At 51.4% G+C, this 26,352-nt stretch overlaps 2 protein-coding genes across 8 annotated transcripts in view; one reads left to right on the forward strand and one right to left on the reverse strand.

Annotated features, from left to right (window-relative positions):
- The window catches only part of Sulf2 (sulfatase 2), an 82,643-nt gene extending 60,391 nt beyond the window's left edge, over window positions 1-22,252 (forward strand). For all 5 annotated transcript variants that reach the window (XM_057780418.1, XM_057780413.1, XM_057780412.1 and 2 more), the window contains exons 4-21: window positions 793-944; window positions 2,394-2,563; window positions 6,726-6,876; window positions 8,825-9,000; window positions 10,147-10,275; window positions 11,403-11,459; window positions 12,058-12,187; window positions 13,231-13,438; window positions 14,237-14,465; window positions 14,563-14,659; window positions 15,073-15,167; window positions 16,097-16,156; window positions 16,590-16,759; window positions 16,975-17,117; window positions 18,502-18,625; window positions 20,201-20,234; window positions 20,453-20,506; window positions 21,364-22,252. In XM_057780418.1, coding sequence (XP_057636401.1) covers window positions 793-944; window positions 2,394-2,563; window positions 6,726-6,876; window positions 8,825-9,000; window positions 10,147-10,275; window positions 11,403-11,459; window positions 12,058-12,187; window positions 13,231-13,438; window positions 14,237-14,465; window positions 14,563-14,659; window positions 15,073-15,167; window positions 16,097-16,156; window positions 16,590-16,759; window positions 16,975-17,117; window positions 18,502-18,625; window positions 20,201-20,234; window positions 20,453-20,506; window positions 21,364-21,394 — 2,210 coding nt within the window. In that variant the 3' untranslated portion in view covers window positions 21,395-22,252. The remainder of the gene's footprint in view (window positions 1-792; window positions 945-2,393; window positions 2,564-6,725; window positions 6,877-8,824; window positions 9,001-10,146; window positions 10,276-11,402; window positions 11,460-12,057; window positions 12,188-13,230; window positions 13,439-14,236; window positions 14,466-14,562; window positions 14,660-15,072; window positions 15,168-16,096; window positions 16,157-16,589; window positions 16,760-16,974; window positions 17,118-18,501; window positions 18,626-20,200; window positions 20,235-20,452; window positions 20,507-21,363) is intronic.
- A 507-nt stretch (window positions 22,253-22,759) lies between these two features.
- Ncoa3 (nuclear receptor coactivator 3) overlaps window positions 22,760-26,352 on the reverse strand; it is an 83,865-nt gene continuing 80,272 nt past the window's right edge. For all 3 annotated transcript variants that reach the window (XM_057780447.1, XM_057780448.1, XM_057780446.1), the window contains 2 exons: window positions 26,077-26,218; window positions 22,760-25,807 (listed from right to left, as the gene is read on the reverse strand). In XM_057780447.1, coding sequence (XP_057636430.1) covers window positions 25,796-25,807; window positions 26,077-26,218 — 154 coding nt within the window. In that variant the 3' untranslated portion in view covers window positions 22,760-25,795. The remainder of the gene's footprint in view (window positions 25,808-26,076; window positions 26,219-26,352) is intronic.

Below are 26,352 nucleotides of genomic sequence, written 5' to 3' on the forward strand. Positions count from 1 at the left end.
CTGTCTTGAAAAACCAAAATATTTATGCACCAGAGTTTCATTATCCATCTCCCCGCCCCCCCGCCCCCGTGAAGCTGTAATCCCGGTCCTCAAGAGGCTGAGGCAGGAGGATTGCCATGAGTTTGAAGCTGGTCTGGTCTACATAGTTCCAGGATAGCTTGGGCCACAGTATTAGACCTTATTGAGTGAGAAGAAAAAAGAAGGTGGGGGGAGGGAGGAAGAAAAGGAGGGACGGACGGACGGACGGACCACTGGTGTTTGAGGCCCTGCTATAGTTCTTGCAGATAGCACACAATTAAATACTTGCACTCACCACTACTTTGAAATTATCAACTCTTCAGCAAGTTTTTGCTTTTGATATATTTTTATTTTTTATTATTTTTACTTAAAATTTATTTGAAGTGTGTGTAGTTAAGAGTCACAGGCAATTGTAAACGACCAGTGCTGGGACCCTCTGGGAAAGCAGTGCACACTCCTGACCCCTGGGCCATCCCTCCAGCCCCGCCCCCTGCTTTTGATCCCTTAATTTTTAAAGAACATATTATCTACTGTAAATTATTTTAGTGTTTCTATGACCGTATTTCAAAATGCCTTGATGCTTCTCTCTAATCCTGCTGTACATTTCACCTTGTACATGCGAATGCCGCAGAGAAGGAGCCCTGGGCTCCCCTCTTGCCGAAAGACAAGAGGATGTATATTGGCCTCTGGCTGTGACACTCAGCTCGGTCAACCTCACCGAGTGATACCAGGGCCAAGTCCGCTGCTGTCTGACGCGCTTCTGGTCCCTTCCAGCTTTCTTTGGAAAATACCTCAATGAGTACAACGGCTCGTACGTGCCACCGGGCTGGAAGGAGTGGGTCGGACTGCTTAAGAACTCCAGGTTTTATAACTACACACTCTGCCGGAACGGGGTGAAAGAGAAGCATGGCTCCGACTACTCCACGGTAAGCTCTCCCCACCGTGCCCTCCCCAGACCCAGCCGGAGAGCCCTGCTCTCAGCTCCCTCCTGGGGTTGGCGCGTAGGTTTTCCATCTCTCTAGTCCTAGGTCAGCTCAAATGCCGCCTCCTCCAAGAGGCCCCACTCACTGTTTCAGCCCAGTTTCTGGAGACCAAGCTCTGACATTCCTGTAACACTGAAGGACTCCCTTCCCTGTGCCTTCATTTCTAAGTAGGGACTGTTACCATGCCCACTGTCTACAATTGCATGTATGTGAACGCAAGCCGGTTCTTGGCTGACCCTAAATATTCACTTGTGTTTAACACTGTCCTTTCTGTCTGTCGTGAGGCACCAGTCCCTCCTGCCGTACTCCCCCGCTTCTCCTGCTCTGCTTCCCTCCACCAGGCTTCACTTCTTGGTTCCCTTTCTGTTGCTGTGTAGACACCATGAGCACAGCAATTCTCATAAAGGAAAACATTTAATTGGGGTGACTCAAAGTTCAGAGGTTCAGTCCATTACTGTCACGGGAGAACATGGCAGCATGCAGGCAGACATGGTACTGCAGAAGGAGCTGAGAGTCCCACATATTGATCCACAGGCAACAGGAAGTGAACTGAGATACTGGGCATGGCTTGAGCATATATGAGACCGCAAAGCCTGTTCCCACAGTGACACAGTGCCACTCCCTGTGAGCTTACAGGAGCCAGTTACATTCAAGCTACCACGCTTGACAAAAGCAGTGACCACATGCTACTGCTCAGTTCCCCTCCCTACTGCACAGTTCAAGATGGTATCACCCGCAGTGGGCAAGATTTCCTACCTCGTTTAAAATAATGGAGATAATCCCATTCACAGACATGCTCAGATCTGTCTCCCAGGTGACCCTAGATTCTATTAAGGAGACAACACTGCCTGTAGTGGCATTCTAATACTGTATTTGCTTCTCTGCTATCTGCCTTGCTACCGGCTCCAGTGCAAATAAGCACCCAGAGACAGAAATTGGGGTTCAACCCAAAAACCAGAAAAGCAAAGCAGTCAGGCCACTAGAGAAGTCTTACCTCTACCAAGGCCGCAGACCACAGACTAAACAAACAAAGCCTCTCCTCTCATTTCATTCTCTCTAGTGCTGGAATTAAAGGTGTGAGCCACCACCACCTGGAGTTGTTTCTGCATTGATCGTGTGTAGCCCAGGGTAGCCTTGAACTCACAGAGACCCATCTGCCTCTGTCTCCAAAATCCTGGGATTAAAGGTGTGTGTCACCATTGCCTGGCCTCTAGTGGCTTTAACTTTGCCTCTGGTTTTCAGGCAAGATTTATTTATCAAAATACACATAACATACCACTACAATCAGGGCATGTTCATGGCTCCGTCCCTGATGCCTACCTGAGTGTGGGGCACATAAGCAGCAGTCTAAATCCCCTGGTCCTCACCATCCTCCCATCTCTCCCTCCCCAGGATTACCTCACGGACCTCATCACCAACGACAGCGTGAGCTTCTTCCGCACATCCAAGAAGATGTACCCACACAGGCCCGTGCTCATGGTCATCAGCCACGCAGCTCCCCATGGCCCCGAAGACTCAGCCCCCCAGTACTCACGCCTCTTCCCCAATGCGTCCCAACACATGTAAGTCTCGGCCCCAACATGGCAGCATCACTGGTAAACATAGGAGTGGGCAGGTCAGGGTTCAGCAGTGATGGGACAGCAACTGTGATGTAGCTAAGCCTTCCCTAGAACCCTCCTGGGTAAAGACCCAAAGGCTGGCATGCCAGCACCTGAGAGGTAGAACCAGGATGATCAAGAGTGCAGGGCCAGCCTCGGCTACTTAGACAGTTGAGGCTAGGCTGGATTGATTACATGAGACCCTGTCTCAAAGTAAATAATAACCGAAAACAGGGAATGGGAGCTGGGAAGATGCCTGAGTCAATAGGGTGCACAAAGACCTCGGGAGTCCAGCTGTTCATTAGTTGTGGATCTGGGGCACAGGCCAGCCCACCTGGCTCAGCCCTCTGGGGAAGGTTTCTGGACTGGGATCCATGTCCTCACACACCCTCGTACTTGCTGGATCTGCACATCCAGGGTTTCCTCCGTGAGCTTCTGTTATATCCTACATTTAAACCCTTTCTTCTCGGACGGAGCCTGCAGTCCTCCTTTGCGTGACAAAATATTTGACAGAAGCAACTTGGGGAAGGATTTGCTTTTGTTCCCAGTTTGAGGGTCCAGTCCATCATGGTGGGAAGGGCGTGACGCACAGAGCAGGAGGCTTTTGCAGTCGGGACAGAGATGAACACGAGCACGAGGCTCACCTTCTCTTTATTCCGACCAGGACCCCGGCCTGTGGGATGGCATCTCCCACATTCAGAGGTTCCTACCTAAGAAAACACCCCCCAGTTCCTAGGTGACTAAATCCAGCCTGGCTGCCAACACAGCGTCTATAGTCCACAGTTCTGCCAGCTACTGGCTGTGGTAGCCCTTTGGTCTTCTTGGTGACCCTGGCATATCAGTTCTCTGTTGCCGCGTGACAAATGACTCCAAAGTTTAACCCCATTAAACAGCAAGCACACATTACCTCATAACCCTGTGACGGAACCTGAGTCGGTGCCTGAGGTCCTGTCCCAGCTGGCTAGTTCTTGATGTGTAGGCCTCTCCAGAAAGCAATGCAGAAAGGGAAAGAGACGTCAAGATGGAAGCTGACATCCTTTCGACCCAGACAGGCTATACATATCACTGTGCCGTTAGAGAAGCCTACGTTGGGGTGTGAAGACCAAGAAGAGGGAGGGGTCATCAGGGTCACCTTGATGCTGTCACACTTAGTGTTCCCATTTTACAGGTGAGCAAGCACAGAAAGGCAGTAGCTACCTAAAGTCACCCAGCTGCAAAAGGACAAAGCCAGGATTCAAATCCAGCTACCCCACAAGTCCTCCACCCAACTGGCTAGTACAGCTTTCTCCAAAGCTCTCTGTCTTTTCTAACTACCTCAGCTCAGCAATGACACTCAGCAGCCCTTGCTGTGACATTCTAGAGTAGCAAGGACAGGGCAATTTGGACTCCACCTGAATACCCAGGGCGTTTAATTTTCACTGCGGTCAGAATGCGCCACCCTCCCCCAGCTCAGCTTTAATTTCTTTCTGAGGGTGTGAAGCACTCAGAGGGGATAGCAGGGACTGGGCTGCAGGGGGGAGGTGACGGAAGATAGTGAATTGCATTTAGGGGGCAGCCGGCTACCCTCACCCCGAGTGCACGGTACAGCCTCCGTACAAATGTGTCTGTCTGCCCAGCCGCCTCCACCCACTGCCCTCTGCCCTCTTCCCCAGAGAGGGAAGTCAAGAACACTCCATCCTGAGCCCAGTGCCTGTCAGCCAGGGTGTGTGATGTTTGACACTGCCTGCTCTTGTGCTGACCCTTTGAAGTGACATGAAATAGCCTGACAGCATCTGACAGTGGGAGCAGCCCTCAGCTGCTTGCCTAGAGACTCCTCACTCCACCACGTAGCTCTGAGAGGCTCTTGTCCCTGGAAGGCAGCTGCTCTCAGACAGCTCTACAGAAGAATGTTTGTAATGGTAAAAGAGAGGGCAGAGCCTCTGAGTTTCCCCGCTCAGCAAGCTTGCCTCATCCCTGCTCCTGGAGCATTTTTTGGTCTGTGACAAGCCAGTGCCAGCCCCTGTCCACTCCTCTCCACCCTCCAACCCCCACTGCCTCACTCTCCCCACCACGCCACACACATGCAGACACACTTTCTGACACTGAAATATAGACACACAAGAATGCGGGCCACACAGCATGTACATGCAGGCACACATACATATTCACACACATACATGGACATAGACAAATACATGCACACAAGTACACATAGACGCACCATACACATGCAGACACACACAGCAGACACAAAAGAACTCACACATAGACAAACACTGGTAAACACATTCAGGTACACACAAAAAAATATGCAGACAATCAAATATGCACAGGCACATACACACAAACGCAAACACACACACACACGACTAGGTGGACATATATGTACATATGCTCACAGACCTGCACAGACATGTGTATGTATACCTATCAGCCCTCAGCACATCTTCCAACACGTGACATCTGAGGGCAAGCCCAGGTGCTAAGCCTCCCTTCCCAAGACTTGTGAAGATAGGGGTGATGCTGACAGACTGGGGTGACAGGTCACAGCCTGCTGCATAAAGGGTCCCCCTGACTGATATCAGGGTAACATTTCTGTACATCACCTAGTGTAAGGAGAGAAGATGGCCAGCTCAAGGTCCTTTAGAGACACCCAGATATTCCTCAGATGTTTGAGGTGCCCAGCCTGGGGCAGGTGACCAGCTGCATGGCACAGTTCTCACTCAGGACCCAGCTCTCAACTTCTAGCTCCATTCAGCCTCCCAAAGTGAAAGGATGATGATGTCACTCGCTGGCTCCCACCCGCACCACCTTCATGCCCCCAGATAGGACCAATACCAACCTGACTCCTAGTGGAGTCGGGGACAGCCATTGTATCCTAGAATCTAAGCCCGGATCACAGGGAGTGACTTCCCCACACTCGAGCTGACAGTGTGGCTCTGCCACTGCCCCAGTAGCCCCTCTGGCTCCCTGAGGTGAGGAGGTTTGTTTCCAAGAATGTTCTACATGGAGGTCATGCCCTGGGCCAGCCACGTGGGACGCGGGCATTTCTCATAATCAAAGAGCGCGTGGGCTGGGAAGGATTTAGCGGCAGGAGCCTGGCAGGAGCCAGGGAGCCGTGAGGCCCTAGCTTCGTCGGCAGCACACAGTAGCAACTTCCTCTCTGCTGGACTGCTGCAAGCTGCCATGGTGCCATCTCCGTACAAGACCCTTGGATGTGTGAGAAAGTGCTGGGGTCCCCGGGCAGGGTCTGTGCAGGGAGAGCATTGTCTGTTCTGACAAGGTCTCACAGACCACCTCCCCCCTCCCCCCAACTCCTCTCTAAGAATCCATTGTCAAGCAGGAGACAACTCTAAGCCATAAAGCCAAACATTGTTAGCTTGCTAAGCTAGGGATAGGGTCTCAGGGGACCAGTCACTCATGTTTGGAGACCCAGTGGACAGTGGCGTGTTGCCCTCTTTCTGTGGGTTAGTTTTGGGTTTTACAGTTTATTTGTGGTTTCATTCTGTTTTGTTTCCCAGAGAGGGTCGGGTTACTGTGCCCAAGCGAGTCTTTAACTTGTGATCGTCCTGACTTAGTCTAAAGGGAGATCAAACCATAAAACTGGAAGAATACCTGTGACAAAGAATCAAAAGGATGGCATGCCTCACGTCCCAGATGCGGACTTACTGGGGGCATCCTCGGGAGTGTGGACCCTGCACGCATAACTGCTGCGACATACTTGATTTTTACTTGGGTTTCTGGCTTAAACCAAGGTCAAATGCAAAGGGGTCACATATCTCTGGTCCTCCCTTGCTGGTGTGACAACCATTTGTGTCCCCCCGGGGATGGGCACTTAGCACCAAGTTCTGGGCGTGAGAAGGATCTGAACTGGAGCCTCTTTAAAGGGTTGATGAATGAATTCCAAAAAGTTCTCAAAGAAGGACTCATGCCAAACCGAGAGGTCACTGGCTGGCTTTCTGCACTTGGGGACTCCGGTCTACCGGATGCTCTGCCATCCCCTAGCGGCTGTCTTCCCCTGTTTATGTGGTTTAGTGGAGTCCCTCAGGTGCCAGTGACCGCTTGCCCCCACTGGAGCAAGCTGCCCTTGGCACGGTGTTGTCCCTGCTCTGGAGCACTTCTCTTGACTGCCTGTGTTTGCCACTAGCACACCAAGTTACAACTATGCACCCAATCCCGACAAGCACTGGATCATGCGCTACACGGGACCCATGAAGCCCATCCACATGGAGTTCACCAACATGCTTCAGCGGAAACGCCTGCAGACACTCATGTCTGTGGACGACTCCATGGAGACGGTAGGTCCCGCCCCTCAGGCCTCTGCCCTAACCCAGAAACCTAAATCAGAGGACCAGGCACTATTTAGACTTGGGCAAGGGGGCTTGGAGCAACCCAGAGGGAGGCCTCTGCCTCTTGAAATTTTCCCATGAGCCTGTGCTGCTTGATGGAGTCACTGTAGCCTTGCTGCTTTTCTTTATTTTCTTAAAAAAAAAAATAATTTTTTTGAATAGGGTCTCATTCTGTATAGCCAGGCTGTCCTAGAACCCAGTGAGCAGCTAAACTGGCCTCTTACCGATAGAGCCTCCTGAGTTCTGGAATTACAAATAAAAGCCACCATGCCCAGCTGCTTCCATCTCTTTAACAAAAGAAGGAGAAACCACTTATAATCTCAGCAGCTTTACTGAGCTGTGCACTCAGTACTCATGCACCATGTGGTTCGCCCAGCTGAAGTGCACAGTGCCGTGGCTGCTCCGTGTGCACGTGGGTGCTCCGTGTGCACGGTGCAGTGGGTGTTCCACGTGCACAGTGTCGTGGCTGCTCCGTGTGCACGCTGCCGTGGGAGCTGGGAGCTCCGTTTGCTTCTGTTTTTAAGACAGAGTCTCCTGTAACCCAGAATGGTCTAGTGCTCACTGAGGGTGACCTTGAACCCCTGGCCCTCCTGCCTCTGCCTCCCAAGTGCTGGGATTCCAGGTGTGCACCACCTGGTTTATATGCTGCTAGGGATTGAACTCAGGGCCAAGTGCATGCTGGGAAAGCATTCTACCCAATTAAGCCATGTCCACGGCCCTCTGAATTCGCATTTACTCTGGGTTCTAGAACCATCACCGCTGTAACACCCTTCTGTAACCCCCAGTCTTGGCAGGTGCTAAGCTCTTCGTTACTCTGGACACATCGGGCAATTGGATCATACAAAATATGGCCTTTTATGTGGGGTGGTGGTGGCACACGCCTTTAATCCCAGCACTCGGGAGGGGGGACTGGCTTTTTGTCCCCAAGGCTTACCTATACTAAAGCATATATCAGAATCCCCAGGACCCACAGAATAGAAAGATCTGACTCCAAAAATTCTCATTTGACTTACACATACACACACACACACAAACTGGAATGCTAGAATGTACTTGTACACACACACACAGACACACTTTGTATTGAATCATACTCCATTGTGTGGGATAACAGCTCACATACTAGGGATCCATAGCAATCTAAATTTAAATTAATTAAAATACTATAAAATTGAGGCTAGAGAGATGACTCGGAGGTTAAGAGCACTGGCTGTTCTTCCAGAGGTCCTGAGTTCAATTCCCAGCAACCGTATGATAGATCACAACTGTCTGTAATGAGATCTGATGCCCTCTTCTGGCCTGCAGGCATACATGCAGGCAGAATACTGTATACATAATAAATAAATAAACAAATCCTTTTAAAAAGTACTGTAAAATTTAAATACCATTTTTTGGTCACACCAGACTTGGTTCGTGGGCTCCATAGCCACACTGGGCAGCGCAGACCCTCACACAGCCACCATCACAGAAAGTCCTATGCCACAGCTCTGTTTCAGGGCACAGACTCCTGCCCTGGTCACACCTAGCTTCATTCATTCATTCATTCATTCATTCATTCATTCATCCATCCATCCATCCAGTGTCATTTATTGAGGATCAGTGCAAGAGGGTCCCCGCTGCCAGGGAACAAAATAGCAAGACCCCCCTACACACACAGCAAGACTCCCACCCTGTGGTGCTTCCATTGTAGTGTGAGGACTGTCTACAGATGAGGGGACATTGACCCTAAGTGTGAGGGGGGAGTGAGCTCCCAAACAGTCCCAGAGGCCTCTCGGAAAAGTGAATTTGCCCCAAGGCACGGAGGGCAGAGAGAAGATGGGAGGGATGATGAGACCAGAAGGCTCCAGTCCCTTGCCCCTTGGGTGGCCAGACACCTCACCTCTAGCCTCTGCTGCAGATTTACGACATGCTGGTGGAGACCGGTGAGCTGGATAACACCTATATCGTGTACACCGCCGACCACGGCTACCACATTGGCCAGTTTGGCCTGGTGAAGGGCAAGTCCATGCCCTATGAGTTCGACATCAGGGTCCCATTCTATGTGAGGGGCCCCAACGTGGAGGCCGGTTCTCTGTAAGTATGTCACCTACACCTGTACCCCAGGTCCCAGGCTCACAGGGAGACCTTGGATTCTGCTTGGATCGAGAGCTTAGCCCAAGTCCGAGCCACACTCCCCCAGGGACACAATTCCAGAACAGCTGAGCCAGCCACACAAGCCAGGAGCTCTGTGCTGTTGTGAAAAGCAGCGAGGTGGGGTTTTGTGCCAGGAAATACCAGACGGTGGGTGTCGCCAATGCCTGGGAAGAGCTTTGATCTCCACCCCAGCTGGGCAGTCCCTGGTCTGGTGGCTGTTGGGGAGAAACCTCAGGCTTGAGCCCAGAGCCATTATCAGCTGAGCTGCTCCTAGTGGCAGCACAGAGCAAGCCATCCATCTGCCTTCCACTCTTTCCTCAAGGGCCGTGTGGGCCATGGACCTCAGTCATTCTCCTTGACTTAACCTTTGAGATGGCAACCTGCAGCAGAGATGCTAGCGGGAGGCAGAGATGGAAGAAGGGCTGGTTATCGTGGTGACCTCGTCCCTGTAACAGCTGAGGTGGGGGGACATCAAGGACACCAGGTGTGTGCAGAGGACGGGGCTTGCGCAGCAGCCCTCGACATGCCTTCAAAGCCAGCGAGGGGTGGACACAAAAGAAAACTCCAGTAAGACGAGGCTAAACACCTGTCCTCATATACCCCATTCCTCTGTCACCCCGCCAGCTAGCCATGGGCTGGACTGGGCATTCTCACATGGATGGCCACTGAGTGGATTACCCAGCAGTCGTTGGCTAAGATGTGATCCCAGGAGCAGGGGTGGGGGTTCCCTTGTTAAGAGCTAAAAGGGAAGATCAGTATCACTTAGCTGTCTGGGGGAAGATCATTCCAGGTGGAGGATGGCAAGAGCTTAGGGGCCAGACTATGCATTCCCAGACAGCAGGAATCTACAAGAGGGTGGACATTTGCCCTAGAGGCACAGGGGGTGGCCTTAGGACAGGTAACCTTGTCAGCTCAGCACCTTGGTAACAAAAGATGATCCAGCTGGAGCTCCCCTCCATGAAGGTTGGGGTGGTGTGATGGGAGCTTCCTCTCCTGTGGACGTTCCCCCCTCTTCACCTCCAGCTGTCTCTGTTCCCAACCAAACTATCCTCCAGGTGGCCAAGTTTCCAATCCCTCTGTCCCCAGGAATCCTCACATCGTCCTCAACATTGACCTGGCCCCCACCATACTGGATATCGCCGGGCTGGACATCCCCGCAGACATGGATGGGAAGTCCATCCTCAAGCTATTGGACTCAGAGCGGCCAATGAACCGGTGAGAAGGACGCAGGACAGACCCAGGGAAGGAGGGGACTCCCTAACCAATGTGAACTCAGCCAAACCATGGGGAACTGGGAGGGCCACTAGCATCAGGAACTAAGGACTTAGGTGCCTCCATGCTAACGCATGAGGTAGCAAAGGATCAACCCTCTCTAGGATTTTATCCTCCCGTCTGGAGTTGAGGACCCTTCCAAAGTTAAAATGGTGGAAAGCCTGAAGTACCAGTAGCCACTGTGTGATCACAGGGGCATGGGGACTATGTTATGTGCCCAAGGATCCCAGCAAGTTTGCCCCCATAGTCCCCCAGCAAAGGGGACTTACATTATCTGAGTCCTAGAGAGAATTCAGACTCTTTGTCGCGACGACTGTGGCTTTTATGGCCCTGGTGATGGGTGGTGTGACTGACAGGAACTTGTTCCAGGTGTCCTGGGCTGCAGAAGGAAGCAGCAGTGAACAAAAAAAATAAGTGGAAGGAAAGATGGGTTTAGACGAGGGACCAGAAAAGCAGGAGCGACCCCTGGCGGTCAGTACTGAAACTGCCTGCTGGCTAACAGGTCACCATGCTTGGTGTCGTCCTTGGCTTTGCCCTGAGCCTTGCCCTGGCTTTCTTCCCAGAGGGCCCAACCTTTGGCTACCCTGAAAGGAGGTACATCCTCCGATTGAGAGAGCTGGAAGGGTGTGAAATACACATGCAGAGTGTGGGGCACACTCTGAGACTACCTGAGAATTGGGGGACAGAGTAGAATGTTGTCTCTCAATGCCCCCACCTATGAAATGGAGAAGACAGCATGCATTATACACACAGGCCGTGTACAGAAACCTGACCCTAATGGGTCAGAAGGAATGGCCCTCTTCAGAGACTCATTATCCCAGACCTGGGGAGTGCTGTCTCTGCCAGCATTTGGGGGCCTAGGCTCCTGGGAAACTCACACACATACACACACACACACATATAACCGGGCGACTTCAACCAATCCCAGACAGGCATTCAGAAATACATCTTGGAGAAGTGGCCCTGCCCACAGAGTGTGGGGACCTTTCCCAGTGTCCCACTGGTCACTCACAATGACTGCCACAGCCCTGGGGCACCTGTGGACAGGGCTGGACCTACTTGTTTCCTAGGTTCCACTTGAAAAAGAAGCTGAGGGTCTGGCGAGACTCCTTCCTGGTGGAGAGAGGGTGAGTGCGGGGCAGGGAGGTTGGGCCCCGCTAGGAGCTCCTGCAGCCGCAAGACTGGAGGGGTCACATTGATGCTATGCTGGTGACTGGGTGACTCGGGCTGTATGTCTAAAGTCCCAGTCATGATCAGGTGACTGATGCAGAACTCTAAATCTGAAGGCCACATGTCCCCCCTTTCAACCTATTTGGCAGAGCCTGCATGGTGTCTTCCTTGCTCATTTATCCCAACTCAATCCATCTGGAATGAACCGCTTCTAGAGACTTCCCATTAAAATCTAAATGTGGGGCTGGAGAGATGGCTCAGTGGTTAAGAGCACTGGCTGCTCTTCCAGAGGTCCTGAGTTCAACTCCCAGCAACCACATGGTGGCTCACAACCATCTATACTAGGTTCTGATGCCGTCTTCTGACACAAAGGTATCCATGCAGAGCGCTCATAAATAAAGAATACACAAATAAATTTAAAACCCATGTGCTCTCTGCAGCTAGACATACGTCCTCCACTGTAGGTCCCCACAGAGCTGAGTGGGGCTTGCGGTCTAGGCTAACACAAGTCGTCCCAGGGATCCCCTAGTTCAGCCAGCCCCTCATCTCCCTCAGCAAACTGCTCCACAAGAGAGACGGTGACAAAGTGGATGCCCAGGAGGAGAACTTCCTGCCCAAGTACCAGCGTGTGAAGGACCTATGCCAGCGCGCCGAGTACCAGACAGCTTGCGAGCAGCTGGGGCAGGTGAGATGGCCCGCAACCCCCTGGGCCTCTAGGGTGTGGTTCCTTGGTTACTGGGAGTCTCTGAGCCCTGTCAGAGTAGCAGTGTCCTCTGGGTGTGTGACCTCGCATGAGGGAAGACCAGCAGGCAGGCTGATGGCGAACAGCATTGCCTTCCTGCTGACTTCTGTGGTGTCCTTTATGTGCCTGTCTTGCCATTTACAGGGGGATTAGGTAATGACCTTCAAGATTTTTGTTTTAATAAGTTGATTACAAGAGAAACACTTAAGAACAAGTGTAATCCAGGTGATCTCCAGGGAGAGCAAGGGCTGGTGTTCAGAGAGCCCAAAGGAAGCTTTTCCAAAATGGGCTGTGGGGTGCGACAGTTCACTGGGCACGAGCCTCAGAGCGTAGGGAGATGGGAAGGATGGAGTGAGACAAGAGAGCTTGTGGGCATGTGGTGTGAGCAGGAGTGGGGCTCCCCTGGCCCACCTCCAGGGGCACGAGGGCAGCAGGAAGCTCTGACATAATAGACTCTGGCAGCCAGGAGAGCAGATTGGTGGGGGAGAGGGCACGGTGAACAAGATATGGGGCTAAGTATCACAGTGCCAGTTCCCCCCAGCCGTGTGACCCGGGGCAAGGATCCCGACCTCTCTGTGTTTTCTCTCAAGGCAGGGTGAGGGACATACGGGTAAGAGAGTGTGGGGCTGAGAAAGAGCAAGGCCAGCAGGGAAGGAGATCCGGGCAGACTATATCGGGATTACCAGCCTGGGACCTAAAGATCAGGCCTGGGAAGGTTTTAAAGTGACAGGACCCTGAACGAGGACTACTGGGCCACGGTGAGGGCAGGCGTTAGGCAGACAGGAGCAGCCACACCAGGACTGTCTCGCTGGACGCAATGGCAGGTCCAGCTATGTGTGAAGACAGAGGAGCAGCCAGCCCTTGGAGGTGCAAGGGTACAAGGGCATGACATTTGCCAAGCTAAGCATGGGCAGGAAGAGGAGAAGTGGGTATGTTAAGCAGGTTCCCGGGGGCCGGGGTGCCTGAAGCCCTGCTGTGTCCCGCAGAAGTGGCAGTGTGTGGAAGATGCTTCTGGGACACTGAAGCTACACAAGTGTAAGGGCCCCACGCGGTTTGGTGGTGGCGGCGGCGGCGGCAGAGCCCTCTCCAACCTGGTGCCCAAGTACTACGGGCAGAGCCGCGAGGCCTGCAGCTGTGACGGTGGCGGGGACTATAAACTGGGCCTGGCTGGACGCCGCAAACTCTTTAAGAAAAGTAAGTGTCACGGGCCTGACCAAACTAGGCAGGAGAAGCAGCCAAGGCCTGGGGCCACGTAAACTTCAAACAATTCCACAGATACTTGTCTCCAAGCCTGGGTGTGTCCTCAGAGAAAGGGACACAGCCAGATCTCTCCCAGGCCATCGTTCAAGAGAACAGTAGTGGTAGGATAGCCACTAGGAGGCTAGAAGTGTGGAGAAGGGACCAAGGCCAAGCACATGGGGCCAGCTGCACACTCTAGGATGGGTGTCTCCTTCCAGATGGGACCCTGTGGTCTGGAGAGGGCAGAGATGAGGTGGTCAATTTCATGGTCTCAAATCTCCCTCACATGGCCATTCTAAAGGTGAGAGAAACAGACAGACAGCTGAGGGCCAGACAAGAAGCCAGGAGGCATGGACAGGCCATCGTGTCAAAGGAGGAAGTGGTCAGGTCTAGACGTGACCTGAGGGGCAAGCCATCAGGACCATGTGGACAGTCTGCTTTCAGAGTCCACACTGGCAGACTCACCTGCTCCCAGAATGCACCTGTGGCCCATATGAGTGGAGAGAGGGCATCTTGCAAGAGTTAACTCTCTCTTTTTACTGCCTGGGCGGAGGGGGCAGGGGGGAGAAGGATAGGGGTAGGGAGGGCCGGGGGACGGACGGACTCACATGTCAGCCCCGGGTAGAAGTGTCTTTACCCACAAAGCTGTCTCACCAGCTCTTCCGAAACCGTCTGGTCACTTGAAGATCCATGGCCAAGATACCTGGCTAGCCTGTCCCCAGCCTCTCTAACCTGTCCCCTCGACATCCACAGAGTACAAGACCAGCTATGCCCGTAACCGCTCCATCCGTTCCGTGGCCATTGAGGTGGATGGTGAGGTATACCATGTAGGCTTGGATAGTGTGCCCCAGCCCCGGAACCTTACCAAGCGGCACTGGCCAGGGGCCCCAGAAGACCAGGATGACAAGGATGGTGGCAGCTTCAGTGGTACTGGTGGTCTTCCAGACTATTCCGCCCCCAATCCCATTAAAGTGACCCATCGGTGAGAGCCCAGGTGGAGGTTGCCCAAAGGGAACAGGGGCAGGCTGGGCCCTTCTCCACCCCTCAGGGCTACTCATGACCCCCTGCCTCTTGAACAGGTGCTACATCCTCGAGAACGATACAGTCCAGTGTGACTTAGACCTGTACAAGTCCCTGCAGGCTTGGAAAGACCACAAGCTGCACATCGACCATGAGGTTCGGCTACCGGGGCAGCACAGCTGGGTGCCACAGGCTCCACAGCAGCATCCATAGGGAGGGCAGGGAGACCTGGCCAAGAGAAGAAGAGTAGTTCCCACCCACACCCCCAAATCTATGAGCCCACAACGGGAATCTGAGTCCCAGGATCTGATAGCCAGCCAGAGGGCCAACCCAGAGTCAGTTGGCTAGGACAACATAGCCTGTCTAGACCCACAAGATGTTCTGATAATTCGTCCTTTCTACAGCCTTGGTGGGCTCCCCTGGGACAGGAGGACTCTGGTCCTTCAGGGGATCCTAGCTGAAGGGAAGGGGAACCCTCTTCCTCAGGCAGAAGCACGAATGTAGGCATGGCTGTACCCTTGCCACCACCGTTGCCCCGTGATTTCTAGTTCTTCCTGTTGCCCCCTCAGATTGAAACCCTGCAGAACAAAATTAAGAACCTGCGAGAGGTCAGAGGTCACCTGAAGAAGAAGCGGCCAGAAGAATGTGACTGCCATAAACTCAGGTGTGGGAGCGGGCAGGGTAGCACAGGATCCACCCCCCACCTCCACCCCCGCAAACACTAACTCCCCTCTCGTTCCTGGCCCCTTTCGTTGCTTTTCAATTGCACCCTTGCCTGTCGAGATTAAGGAGTCAGTGATAACTCTCCCTGGCGGCAGCTCTAACAGGAGGCAGGTCTTGCCTTGAACAGCTGGCTCAGGCAGGGACACTGTGTCTGCTCACTGCCTTTGGGAACTTCTGGGCTGAGGGGCTCGAGATCCCTGCTACCACTCAGGCTCCGCCTGTGAGAATGTCCCACACGGAAAGCAATGGATCCTATCTGCGGTCACTGTCCAGTGTGGTGGTCATAGCACACACATGACTAGCTAATGTGATGCCAGAATTTTACTTTACCCTGGCTGTCCAGGATCAGGCCTCAAACTCAGCAATGTGCCAGCCTGTCTCCAGAGCGCTGGGTTAATGGTGTGTGCCACATCCACCACCACCCACTCCCAGCTAAAATTATTATTATTATTATTATTTTGAGAATTTTACTCGATTTAAACTGAAGTAGGCATACTGCTCTGAATACCTGAGCTGACTTGTAGGGCCTTGAAAACTCAGGTTCCCAAGATCCCCTTCTAAGCATTCCGTACATGTCTCACTGGGAAGTGACCTTTCGAGGTCAAGGCTTGAGACCACCTGAAGCGTGGCTCAGCTTCCAGCCTGGATTCAATTATACCCACTCTGACCATGTATGGTCTAGCCTGGGGCATCCAAGACAAGTGTGGAGCTGGCATGCTGGGGAGTGTAGTCCCACTACATGAGAGAAGGGCATAGGGGAGCCCAGGAACCCCATTGCATACTTGCCAGGGTGTTCTGCACTGCGAGGCTCCTGACTCTTGGGGTTTTGTTTGTTTATTTATTTCGGGGGGGGGGTGGTGTCTGTTGCAGTTACCACACCCAGCACAAAGGCCGCCTCAAGCACAAAGGCTCCAGCCTGCACCCTTTCAGGTAAGGGTAGGGACCGACCACAGGGGTAAGGTGTGCGGCTCTCAGACAGCTCCCACCTGTAGCTAAAACCCAATATGGAAAAGATAGAAGGCCCCCTTGGCTTCCCCCAGGAGGTGAGGTCTGTGTAGTCCTTGGAGAGGCTGGCCCCAGGTCCATGCAAAGACCTCTGAAGCCCCACTGTGGCTGGTTATGGTGCTGCAGCCACACTAAGCACTCTGCACTCATGGTGTGTGTGAGCAGGGATCCTGACAGCCACCTCACTTCACAGGCTGCAGGGGGCCTGAAGGAGGCTATGGGAGGAGAAAGGCCCTTGGGGTCGACAGTGGGGCTTAGAGTCCTTGATGGCTGCCCAACCCCGAGGGTGGACCACAAAGCTGGGGGTCATTGATCCCTCAGGGGTCCTAAGTGTGTGTGGTCCTCTGTGTCCCCCAAGGAAAGGACTGCAGGAGAAGGACAAGGTGTGGCTGCTGCGGGAGCAGAAACGGAAGAAGAAACTGCGCAAGCTGCTCAAGCGGCTGCAGAACAATGACACATGCAGCATGCCAGGCCTCACGTGCTTCACCCACGACAACCACCACTGGCAGACCGCGCCTCTCTGGACGCGTGAGCAAGCAGGGGCACGCAGGGGACGGGAGGCCTATAGATAGCCACCTACCTTCCCCAGGCTTCAGAGGGCCAAACTTCTGGACCCTGGAGGTGTCTTAGAAACCTGTGCCTGGTGTCAGCCTGTCGCTTGGCATTTGAGAGACTGGCTCAGGGAAGCTGACAGACTCGTGTTTCTGCGGACACACTTGGAACATGCTTGCTTCCTTCCACAGTGGGGCCCTTCTGTGCCTGCACCAGTGCCAACAATAACACATACTGGTGCTTGAGGACCATCAACGAGACCCACAACTTCCTCTTCTGTGAATTCGCGACTGGCTTCATAGAATACTTTGACCTCAGTACAGACCCTTACCAGGTACAGATATCGCCAGAGAGATGGGGAGGTGGGAATGCATGGCACACAGGCACCACCAGACACCCACACAGTCTCCTTCAGAAGGGCAGAGAACTTCCACCAGGTCCCTAAGACGGGAAGAGTGAGTTCCAAGGCCACATGGAGTCTGGGACTCTGGGGAGTCAACATGTGTCTTCCTCCATTACCCTCGCTCTGATCTACAGTAGCTTTTCCCTCGCCCTTGGCCACACACAAGGCTCAACAGGCACTTCTGTGGACCCTTAGGGTCAGGATGCTCTGGCCTGGCATAGACTGTGCGGGCAAGCAACCCTCCCACCCGGCATCCACTTGAGGCAAGCTACTGTGCCTTGTTTTCCTATGGCAAACAACCTAGGCACAGATTATGATTGAAATGGCTCCGAGCCACACGAGATAAGCACAAGCCACAGGGCACCTGGGAACCAGAACTTTCCATCTTAGCTGTTTGGGAGAGTAGCCTCTGTAATGTCCAACTGTTCAACCGCATTCAAAAAGCCTGAAGCATCTTCATGCAAAGTGACTTCAGTAGCCACAGCCTGGCAGTTTTCCTTCTGATAGGCTTGACCCATCCATATTTTACCAATGAGAGCACCAGACAATGTCAGTCAGTGATCATCAGTAGCTGCCATACTAGGCAAGGCCTCCACACCCCTGACCCACCTTTGTACCTAGTGGCTGCTTTCCCATCTGGGGGAACAAGAGAGGGCTTACAAACAAGACTTAGGTTCTCTCCCAGCTAATGGGAAAACTCCAGACACCTAGTGGGCAGCTCCAGAAGTTCAAGGTTAAGGATATGGACATAGCCTGTCTTCTCCATTTCCCGTCCCCACGAAGCAGACCTGGCAGAGGGGATCTGACCCTTCATCTCACCCCTCCACACGGTGGCTCTTGCAGAAGTGGAGTGTGGGTGTAGACAGGACCCCCATAGTGCCTCTGCTCCCAGCCCACCTGAGTTAAGTGCCGTGGTTTGAAGAGGAGATGGAGATAGGGGGTCCCGTAGCACAAATAATAAAAACCCAGAGGCAGATATTGGGGTTCAGCCTGAAGATCAGAAAAGCAGCCAAGCCACCAGAGAGTTCTTACCTCAATGAAATCTTCAGACTGAACGAGAGCGAGTTCCAGCCTCCTCCCGTCTTATATCCTCTCTAGTGCTGGGATTAAAGTGCACCACCACCACCCAGCCTCTATAGCTAACTAGTGTGGCTACTGGATTAAAGGTGTGTGCCACCACTGCCTGGCCTGTATGGCTGACTAGTGTCTCTGCTTTGCGCTGACCTCCAGGCGAGCTTTATTTATTAGAATACAAATGAAATACCACTGCAGGGTCCCAGGACTTTCCCTGTTAACGGCCACCCTTTCCCACCAGCTGATGAACGCAGTGAACACGCTGGACAGGGATGTCCTCAATCAACTGCATGTGCAGCTCATGGAGCTGAGAAGCTGCAAAGGCTACAAGCAGTGCAACCCCCGGACCCGAAACATGGACCTGGGTGAGTAGGGGTCCCAGTGCAGAATCTACAGAGAAGAGCTTAGGTCGTGTCTGACCCAAAAGTGAGCCCAGAATCACAGGGAAGGGTCCAAGTCTCTTCTAAGTCTAGACAAAAAGATGGGGAAGGCTATAAACACCTTCTGGCTTTCACGGGGCTGTGCTTCCCGAGAGCTGAGAGCCTTTACCATTGATACCAGACACAAACTTCTTTCCCACGTCCTTCCTTTTGTTCATTATCTGCGCAGAATGTAACCCTGTGAGTTAAGGAAAGCAAATGTATGTGCGAGATGCGGAGCTGGCATTCTGCTCAGAGCCAAAGGTCCATACAGGGAAGGCTTTGGCTTGAGTGGAGTGAGACAGGATCATTGGGGCTCTGTGATAGATCAGGGGTGACCACTGTAGAGGAAGCAGTCACCTGTTGAGAAAACATGGACAGCTGAGAAGTAGGAGGGGCATAAACAAGCCCAGTGTGGTGGTGGAGAGTGACATGTGACACGCAGGGTCAGCCAGCCATCCTGTACAGGCTTTGCAGGCCATGGAGAAAGGTTTAGACTTTGAGATGTTTTCGGGAGCTGATGGGAAGGTTTAAATTTGGGCAGTGAAAGTCAACATTTAAAAAAAAGACAGTGATTACTAAGTAGAGGATGAAGCTGGGTCCAGTAAAGAGTGGCACATAACACAGTTATCCACTTTATCCACAGAGACTTGGGGCTGTGACTCAGTATGAGAGAGGATAATGGACTTGAGGTGTGGTATTGAGGGCCACACGACATGGGGGTGATGTGGAGGTGACAGAAGAGAGGGAGATACAGGCTACTCCTGGGTTTGTGGAGGGGTGGGAAGAGAGCAAAGTCAGCATCTCTATCAGGGTACCAGCTGGATGCGTAAAGATGGAAACCATTAGGAGGATGCCACGGCCAAGTGCAGAGGGAACAACCTCAGAACCCTTGGTTGTCTGTTTGTCCTGAGAGGCCTCAGATTCCCATGGGGAAAGAGGGAAGTGGAGAAGACAGACCCAGGTGTCCCAGTCTGCGTTATGATGTGGGGAGGTCCAGAGTGGCTACAGCAGTGGCAGGAGACACCTGACCCTACCCAAATACTTGCTTCTACTTGGTGGTGCTCATGCAGTCTCACCTAAGTACTGTGATGCGTGGGAATTCTGAGGCAACCCTTAGCCCCAGCTCAGAAGTGAGCAACGTGAACCCAGTGACTGACACATGCTCAGGTCCTCATATCCTCAGGAATTCAGAGTGCAACCATAGGGGTCCCTCACCCACCGCCAGTGAGTCTCGTGCGGCACTAGGACCCACACCTGTGCCTACTTCCCCACTAAGGCCATTGAGAATGAAGGCTAAGTGGGCTCAATGGGGCGGTATCTACAAGGCCATCTGCCATACTAAAAGGGTCTTCATCATTCACCAACTCTACCTGAGCAAGGGACACTAGTGACATCCTGGCACTGGCATTTATGACAAGCCAAAGGTGGTTTACCTGTCTTCCTTAGCAGTCACAAAGCCTGCTGATGCTTGTACCATTTTACCTTAAACGGTTCCTGTTCTGTCCATCTCTCACTTAGGACTCAAAGATGGAGGAAGCTATGAGCAATACAGGTATTTGGTTTTGTTACTTAAGTTTGGGCTAAGTTCCCCCATCTTGACTTTTTTTTTTTTTTTTTATGGTTGTACCTATTGAGGAACTGTGTACCGAAGTGTCACCTCAGACAGCATCTCTGCACAGTTCGGGGGGGGGGGGGGGTTGGGGGGGACGCAACGATGTAATCTTAGTGATAGTTAACACAGATCTTCCTCTTGGCACCTGAAAACTGTAGGCAGTTTCAGCGTCGAAAATGGGCAGAAATGAAGAGACCTTCTTCCAAATCGCTGTGAGTTGAAGGACCAGTCTGCAGACAGGCAGAGTTGGTTCGGACTTGCTAGTTTCTGGTTTTGTTGCTGTTGTTTTGTTTGTGTGTTTTCCCAGTACTAGGGGTTGAAGCCAGGAGTCATTCATGCTAGGCAAGAGCTCTAGCAAACACCACCCCGGCCTTGTTTCCTCTCTCTGGGGCTGTTCTTCATGCATGCAGCATCTTCATTACCCTCTGTTCCCATACTCAGAGGGGACAAAGTAATAGCTGTTTCTTCTGTAAGATAATGCAAATATATTTCATAATTTGAAATTAATAGCTAATCCTAATAGGCTGCTGTTCTCTGTAGTAATCTGCATGGCTGAGCTATGGCAGTGTTGAGAAGTGACTCAGGGCTACAGTGACAGACACCTTGAAGGCCGTGGCTGCAGTGTATACCCTTTCTCAGCAGAGTGGCTGTCACGGGCCATGTGGAGAACCTCAAGTCTAGGGGCAGCCAATTGGTTCCCAGGGGGTGTGGATACTTTAAGACTGACCGCTCACTTGTCCACTCCCCTCTGCAGTGACCCACCCTGGCCCATCCATGTCCCTCCTCATGCATGTCAATCTCTGTGGCTTCACGAGGACAGTAATGGGCCAGCTTCCAGAACATGCATCTCAAATCCTTAGCCACATTTCTACCCAGACCCTTAACAAATGTCCACTGAGTCCTAAGTGAGCCATTAACCGTGAGGCAACCGGGTGGAACAATTCCTTCCTCGTGGCCCAACACTCCTGTCCATCAGCCACACCCCTCAACCAAGCTTTGCAGTGTAGGGCTGATTTCAAGTCTGAACAGCGTGACAACCAGAGGCTGAGAAGTGTGTTTTGTTCCGCAGGGGACAGCTCTGGGAAGGCTGGGAAGGCTAAGCGGCCATAGAGAGGAACCTCCAAAACCAGAGGCCTGGTGTGGCTGCCCAGGCTGTGCGAAAAACACACGATTCCCAGTGCTGGAACTGGGAGACCTGACAGGAGGCAGGGCTTGCTCTCTTGGGACATGAAATCCTTGAGGACTGCGCCCAGACTTCCCTGGGTCCTTTTTTTTTTTTTTGCCCTGCTTTGCTTTGAACTTCACCAGCTGCTCAGAACACATTCTCACGTCTGGAATCTGTCAGCCCTCTCGGAGGCTCGGATGGACAACAGGACTGATTTCCATGGATCTCCTCCAAGGATGAAAGTTGCTGGGATTTTTTTTTTTTTTAAGTCGTATAAGAAAACAATCTTGTTTTAACCTGCTTATTCTTTGGAGAAAGCACGGACACGAAACCCCGGGTGCTGCCGGCAAGGCAGTCTGGCCATGAGTCAATAGCACAAAAGCAGCCCCACTCACCTGGCCGGATGACCCGCTGCCTCTGAAGCTGCCTTCACTGTACACATGTGACCGCTCACACGTAACCAACACAGGGACTTTAGGGGAATCTCACTAACACAAAATCCCGTTCTCCAGAGCTGTGGTGTCAATAAACGCTCTGTGGCCAGTGTCAACAAAAATCCCTCGAGCTTGTGGACATTTCTGTTCCCACCCGGGATCCATTCCTTTGTTATCCAGCCCAGAACTCATGTTTTCGAAGGTACTGAACACCCAAGCTAATGTGTGTCCTGTGGTTTTAATGACATTGTATTTGTAAAGAAATTTTGTAGTATAAGCACCATCTTACAGTGTTCATACCCCCAGCCAATGACTAGCTACTGGTATGAAAAAAATCTTTGAATTTTTGTAAAAGGTTATGTTGGGACTTTTCTTTTGCTGTCTTTTATTTTTTTTATTTTTTATTTTTTTTTACTTTTTCTTTAAGCGTTCAGGATACTGCCAGTGCCTCTGGGAAGGGTGCACCTTCAGCTGCAAGGGCTTTGGAGAAGCAGAGGGTTGCAAGTTAATATTAAACCTACCATGCTTCACGGGGCTGCACAGGTAAGTCCACCAGCTCTGGGGCATCTGGAGGTCTGTTTCTCAGCAACAAGGCCTGCACTCATCCAACCCTTTGTTAAACCAAGTAGGGTGACCCGGTCCACGTGTCTGCCAGAAAGCTAGGGTGGGTAGAGGTGGAAAGTTCAACCCACCCCATGTCTCAGCAGAGGGCACTCATGTTTGTCTAAATGGTTTTCAAATGCTTTGAAAGGCCTGTTTTTGACCTCACAGACACACGGATGTCCTTATTCCTTCACCCTCTTTCACCCCTGACCCGGGCACTGGAGGAGAGGAACAGCATGCTTAGGCTGAGGTTTAAATAGAAACCTTTATTTACAAGAGCATCCAGACAGTCAGCAAGGCATCCAAAGCTCACTCCAACTGAGTCACCCATGTGGTTTCGATTCCTTGCAGGGTAAAGAATGGCCCCCTTTTAGGTGACACAACATAAACCTGATTAAACCCGAATTCGTTCTCAGTGGTGTCACTTCCTGAGAATTTACTGCTCTTGGAACAACACTTCATCTTCTTAAACTCCATATATTCAAAGGAAAGGAAGGGGGGGGGGCCGAGAACAAAAGAGAACGATGCCTTGCTTTTTAAGTCATCCGCACTGGAGGTGGGAACACCCCCTGCTGCTTCATGGCAGGATCACAGGTGCAGCTAGCCTAGAGACTTGCTCCTGTAACACCCCACTTGGGAACAATTCACAGCCTCCCTCCTCAGATAGAAAGGGCCTGGACTGCCATGTGGGCAACTGGCAACCCTCACGATGGTCCAGCTGCATCTGCCTCAAGAAAACATCTAGGCTGTGAAGCCATTATCTTCTGCGGTACCCACTGCTACACACCCCCAGCTCTGCTCAACATTTAATCCTGATGAACGGAGTAGGGCTGCTAATGGCCGGGCACAGTTCAGAGAGAAAGCGGTCTAATACCAACAGGACAGCTTCATTTATTTTTGAAGAAACATGTTTCCTTAATATCATTTGATCTTCATAAAATATATTTATTTATATATCTTTGGATTCAGCAAAAAAGTAGATACTGGAAATGTCCCACATCATAAAAGCAGATGGAAAGATAACTTATACTGTTTGCCCAAGAGACACCTAGATTTAAAGAGGGGCCAGGGAGGAGAGGGAGGCGAGGTAGGCAACAGGAGTACAAAGAGAGTGATCCAAAAAGACTAAAAGGGCAATTCAGGTAAAAACAAATTATCCCAAAGACTATTAAAAGAAAATCAGAATTTTGAATTTGCACCAATAAAAATAAGTAGAAAATATAAAAACATAATAAACTTCCATTTTCCCCATACAAAAAAAGGGGTGTCAACCAGTTAGCCTGGCATTGGGGTGCTGAGCAAAGAATCAAAGTTGGATCTTAAGTGTCTTTAGAAGAGACAGGAGCACCACTGTGGGCTACACAGTCTAAGCAAGGACGTCTCAGCCACACCAGCCCAGCTCAGAGAGTCACCCATGAAGAGACACAGTGCAAGCTTACGGATTTACAATCCGGGCCAGTAGGTCAGTCACAGGGGGAATCCCATCATGACCTAACATGCTGGAAAGCCAAGTCCATCCTTGAGATGGCTCTGGAAATGTAAGCTTCACTTGTTCAGAGACAGAGTGTGGTGAAGCTCTCTTCAGGGATACAAGCGGCTATATGTGTGGCTTTTAAAAAGTAACTGGCTCTCAGAAAATGACACCAGGCTGGCAGAGATACCTGAAAGCCAGTCACAGTCTAGGAATCGAATTTCACTTCATTGTTTGAACCTAAGCAAACCCAAATAAAGGGCATTAAATTTGGTTTTCCCTACTCCAAACTGCTAGAATAGGTGCCAAGAAGAGGCAAGAGAAGTGGCGGGGAAGGGCTAGCGAGGGCCAAGGCCCATCCTCTGACTCAACAGCACGGGCAGGGCCTGGTTCTGACTCAGCATCCTGGTGCAGAGGTAGAAAGAGAGCCCATTGAGCAGAACAACGGGAGAGCTGAGCAGAGCCCCGGCGCCTTTCATCTCCGGTCCCAGCAACCAAAATCACTCTTCAAAGATGAATGGGCTGCATACTCAAGTTGTCTAAAACTATTATCATTTAATTTACAGACAGCTTAATCAGTTTGCTTTTTTTTCCTTCCAATTCTTGGGCTGTTTTTTAAAAGCTCATTTCCCCGTATCTATTCTTTCCCCCAAATTAACAAAGTGCGTAGTTCTCTGGTAAAGAAATTTTTAAACTTTTAAATGCCTACATCTAAACAAATGATCACTTTAAAAAGTCTTAGGATTAGGAGACTGAAGAGAGAGGCCTTCACTCTTAGGGTGAGGCAGGAAAGCTGGGGCCGCCCATCCTCCCCAGGCTGTGGCCTTCCGGATGTCTACTCGCTTGTAGCCTCACTGCATGGAGTTCACAGAAATCGACAATGTTAAATATTTAACTTCACAAACTCTGTAAAAATGAGCTGCTGTGACCTACAAAAAAAGGTATGTACATATTTTTACATAATACAATATCTTAAAAGATCATATTTACAAAAAGGAAACCTATTCACAGAAACACTGCGAGCTTCTGATTCAGAGTGCAGTACCTGGCCTTGGGTTTCACAGGTTTATTTCAAAGCATTATTGCTCTACCATATAGGCAAAGGGTGACGCCAGTACTTGGAAGAAAACAACAAACAAAAAACAATCATGTTCTTGTCCTAACAGATTAGTGCAGACAAAAACCAGGAATGTGGCTCGCCATTCCTCACACCCTTGGGAATATTGCATTTCTCCACGATTTCTTAAGTAAAGTGCACTTGGCTGCACATTAGCACGGGAAAATTAAATATTGTCATCTCATTTTCCCTTCTGCAAAGCCATTTAACAGCAATGACAAATCCTTGAGAGTTACAGGGTATTGGGACCTCATCAAGAGAAACCTAAGATGACAGACTCTAGGGACCACACTGTAAAGGGACGAGAGCAAAGGAACACAGGTTCCACTGGACAGAAGAGCGACACAGAGCTACTACTTGGTGACAAACACGGAAAGGTAGACTGTGCTCCTCGCCCAGTGCTACAGGACAGAAACCCTAGCCACCTAGATTTATGTGAAGACTTTGGCTGGTGAGGCAGAAGGAAGTGACACAGGAGAGCGGTGCTTACGAAATTCCTGTCTCCAGAATCACGTCCCCATGAGGCAGAACACCATGCCACACAGAGGCAGGGCATCAGGTAGACAGTGCGCTTCAGCTTGGGACCCAGTTCTGCTCAAATGACAGCACTTGGAACACCTCGGTGGTCAAGCTGGCCACCTAGACAGTGACTCGTTAACCCCATGAGTCTGTGCAGTGAGGGATGTCCTTATTGGTCCCAGCAGGGAGATGTCAGCAGTATTTCTGTTAACAGAGAAAACAGTCAGCACAGTGGGAAAACCATCCCCCATCACACACTCTGCCAGGCACCGCTGTGACTGGTTCTTTAGAATCTTTGGAATCCAACACAAATACCTAATAAATAACCCAGGACCTTCAAACCAAATGCTTTTCAAAACTGTAATTTGTGTAAGTTATATATCCGAGTTAAGTACACAGACCACCTTGGCAGGGTTCTGGGTCTAAACAGAGAAGGAAAACCTTTTTGGAGAGTTAAGAGTAGATATCCATACCTGCTCAGGACCCATGGGCATGCCAGACATGGGCATGGGGGTCATGTTCATCTGCCCCAGGTGGCCGCCACTGTTGTTCATGTGCACCATGCTGTATGCTGCAGGGGTCCCCTGGGGAGCAAACTGCTGCTGGGGAAAGGAGCTGCAAAAAAAAAAGGGGGGGGGCGGGGGGAATACTGCTTCCAAATCAATCCAGACTACAGGGCACACAGACTATCACAGATGTCAGATGTCCCTCTGCCTAAGCAGAAAACATCAGAGAAAGAACGTATGGTT

Source organism: Chionomys nivalis, chromosome 9 (genome assembly GCF_950005125.1).
Source record: "Chionomys nivalis chromosome 9, mChiNiv1.1, whole genome shotgun sequence".
In the NCBI taxonomy this organism is placed as follows: domain Eukaryota; kingdom Metazoa; phylum Chordata; class Mammalia; order Rodentia; family Cricetidae; genus Chionomys; species Chionomys nivalis.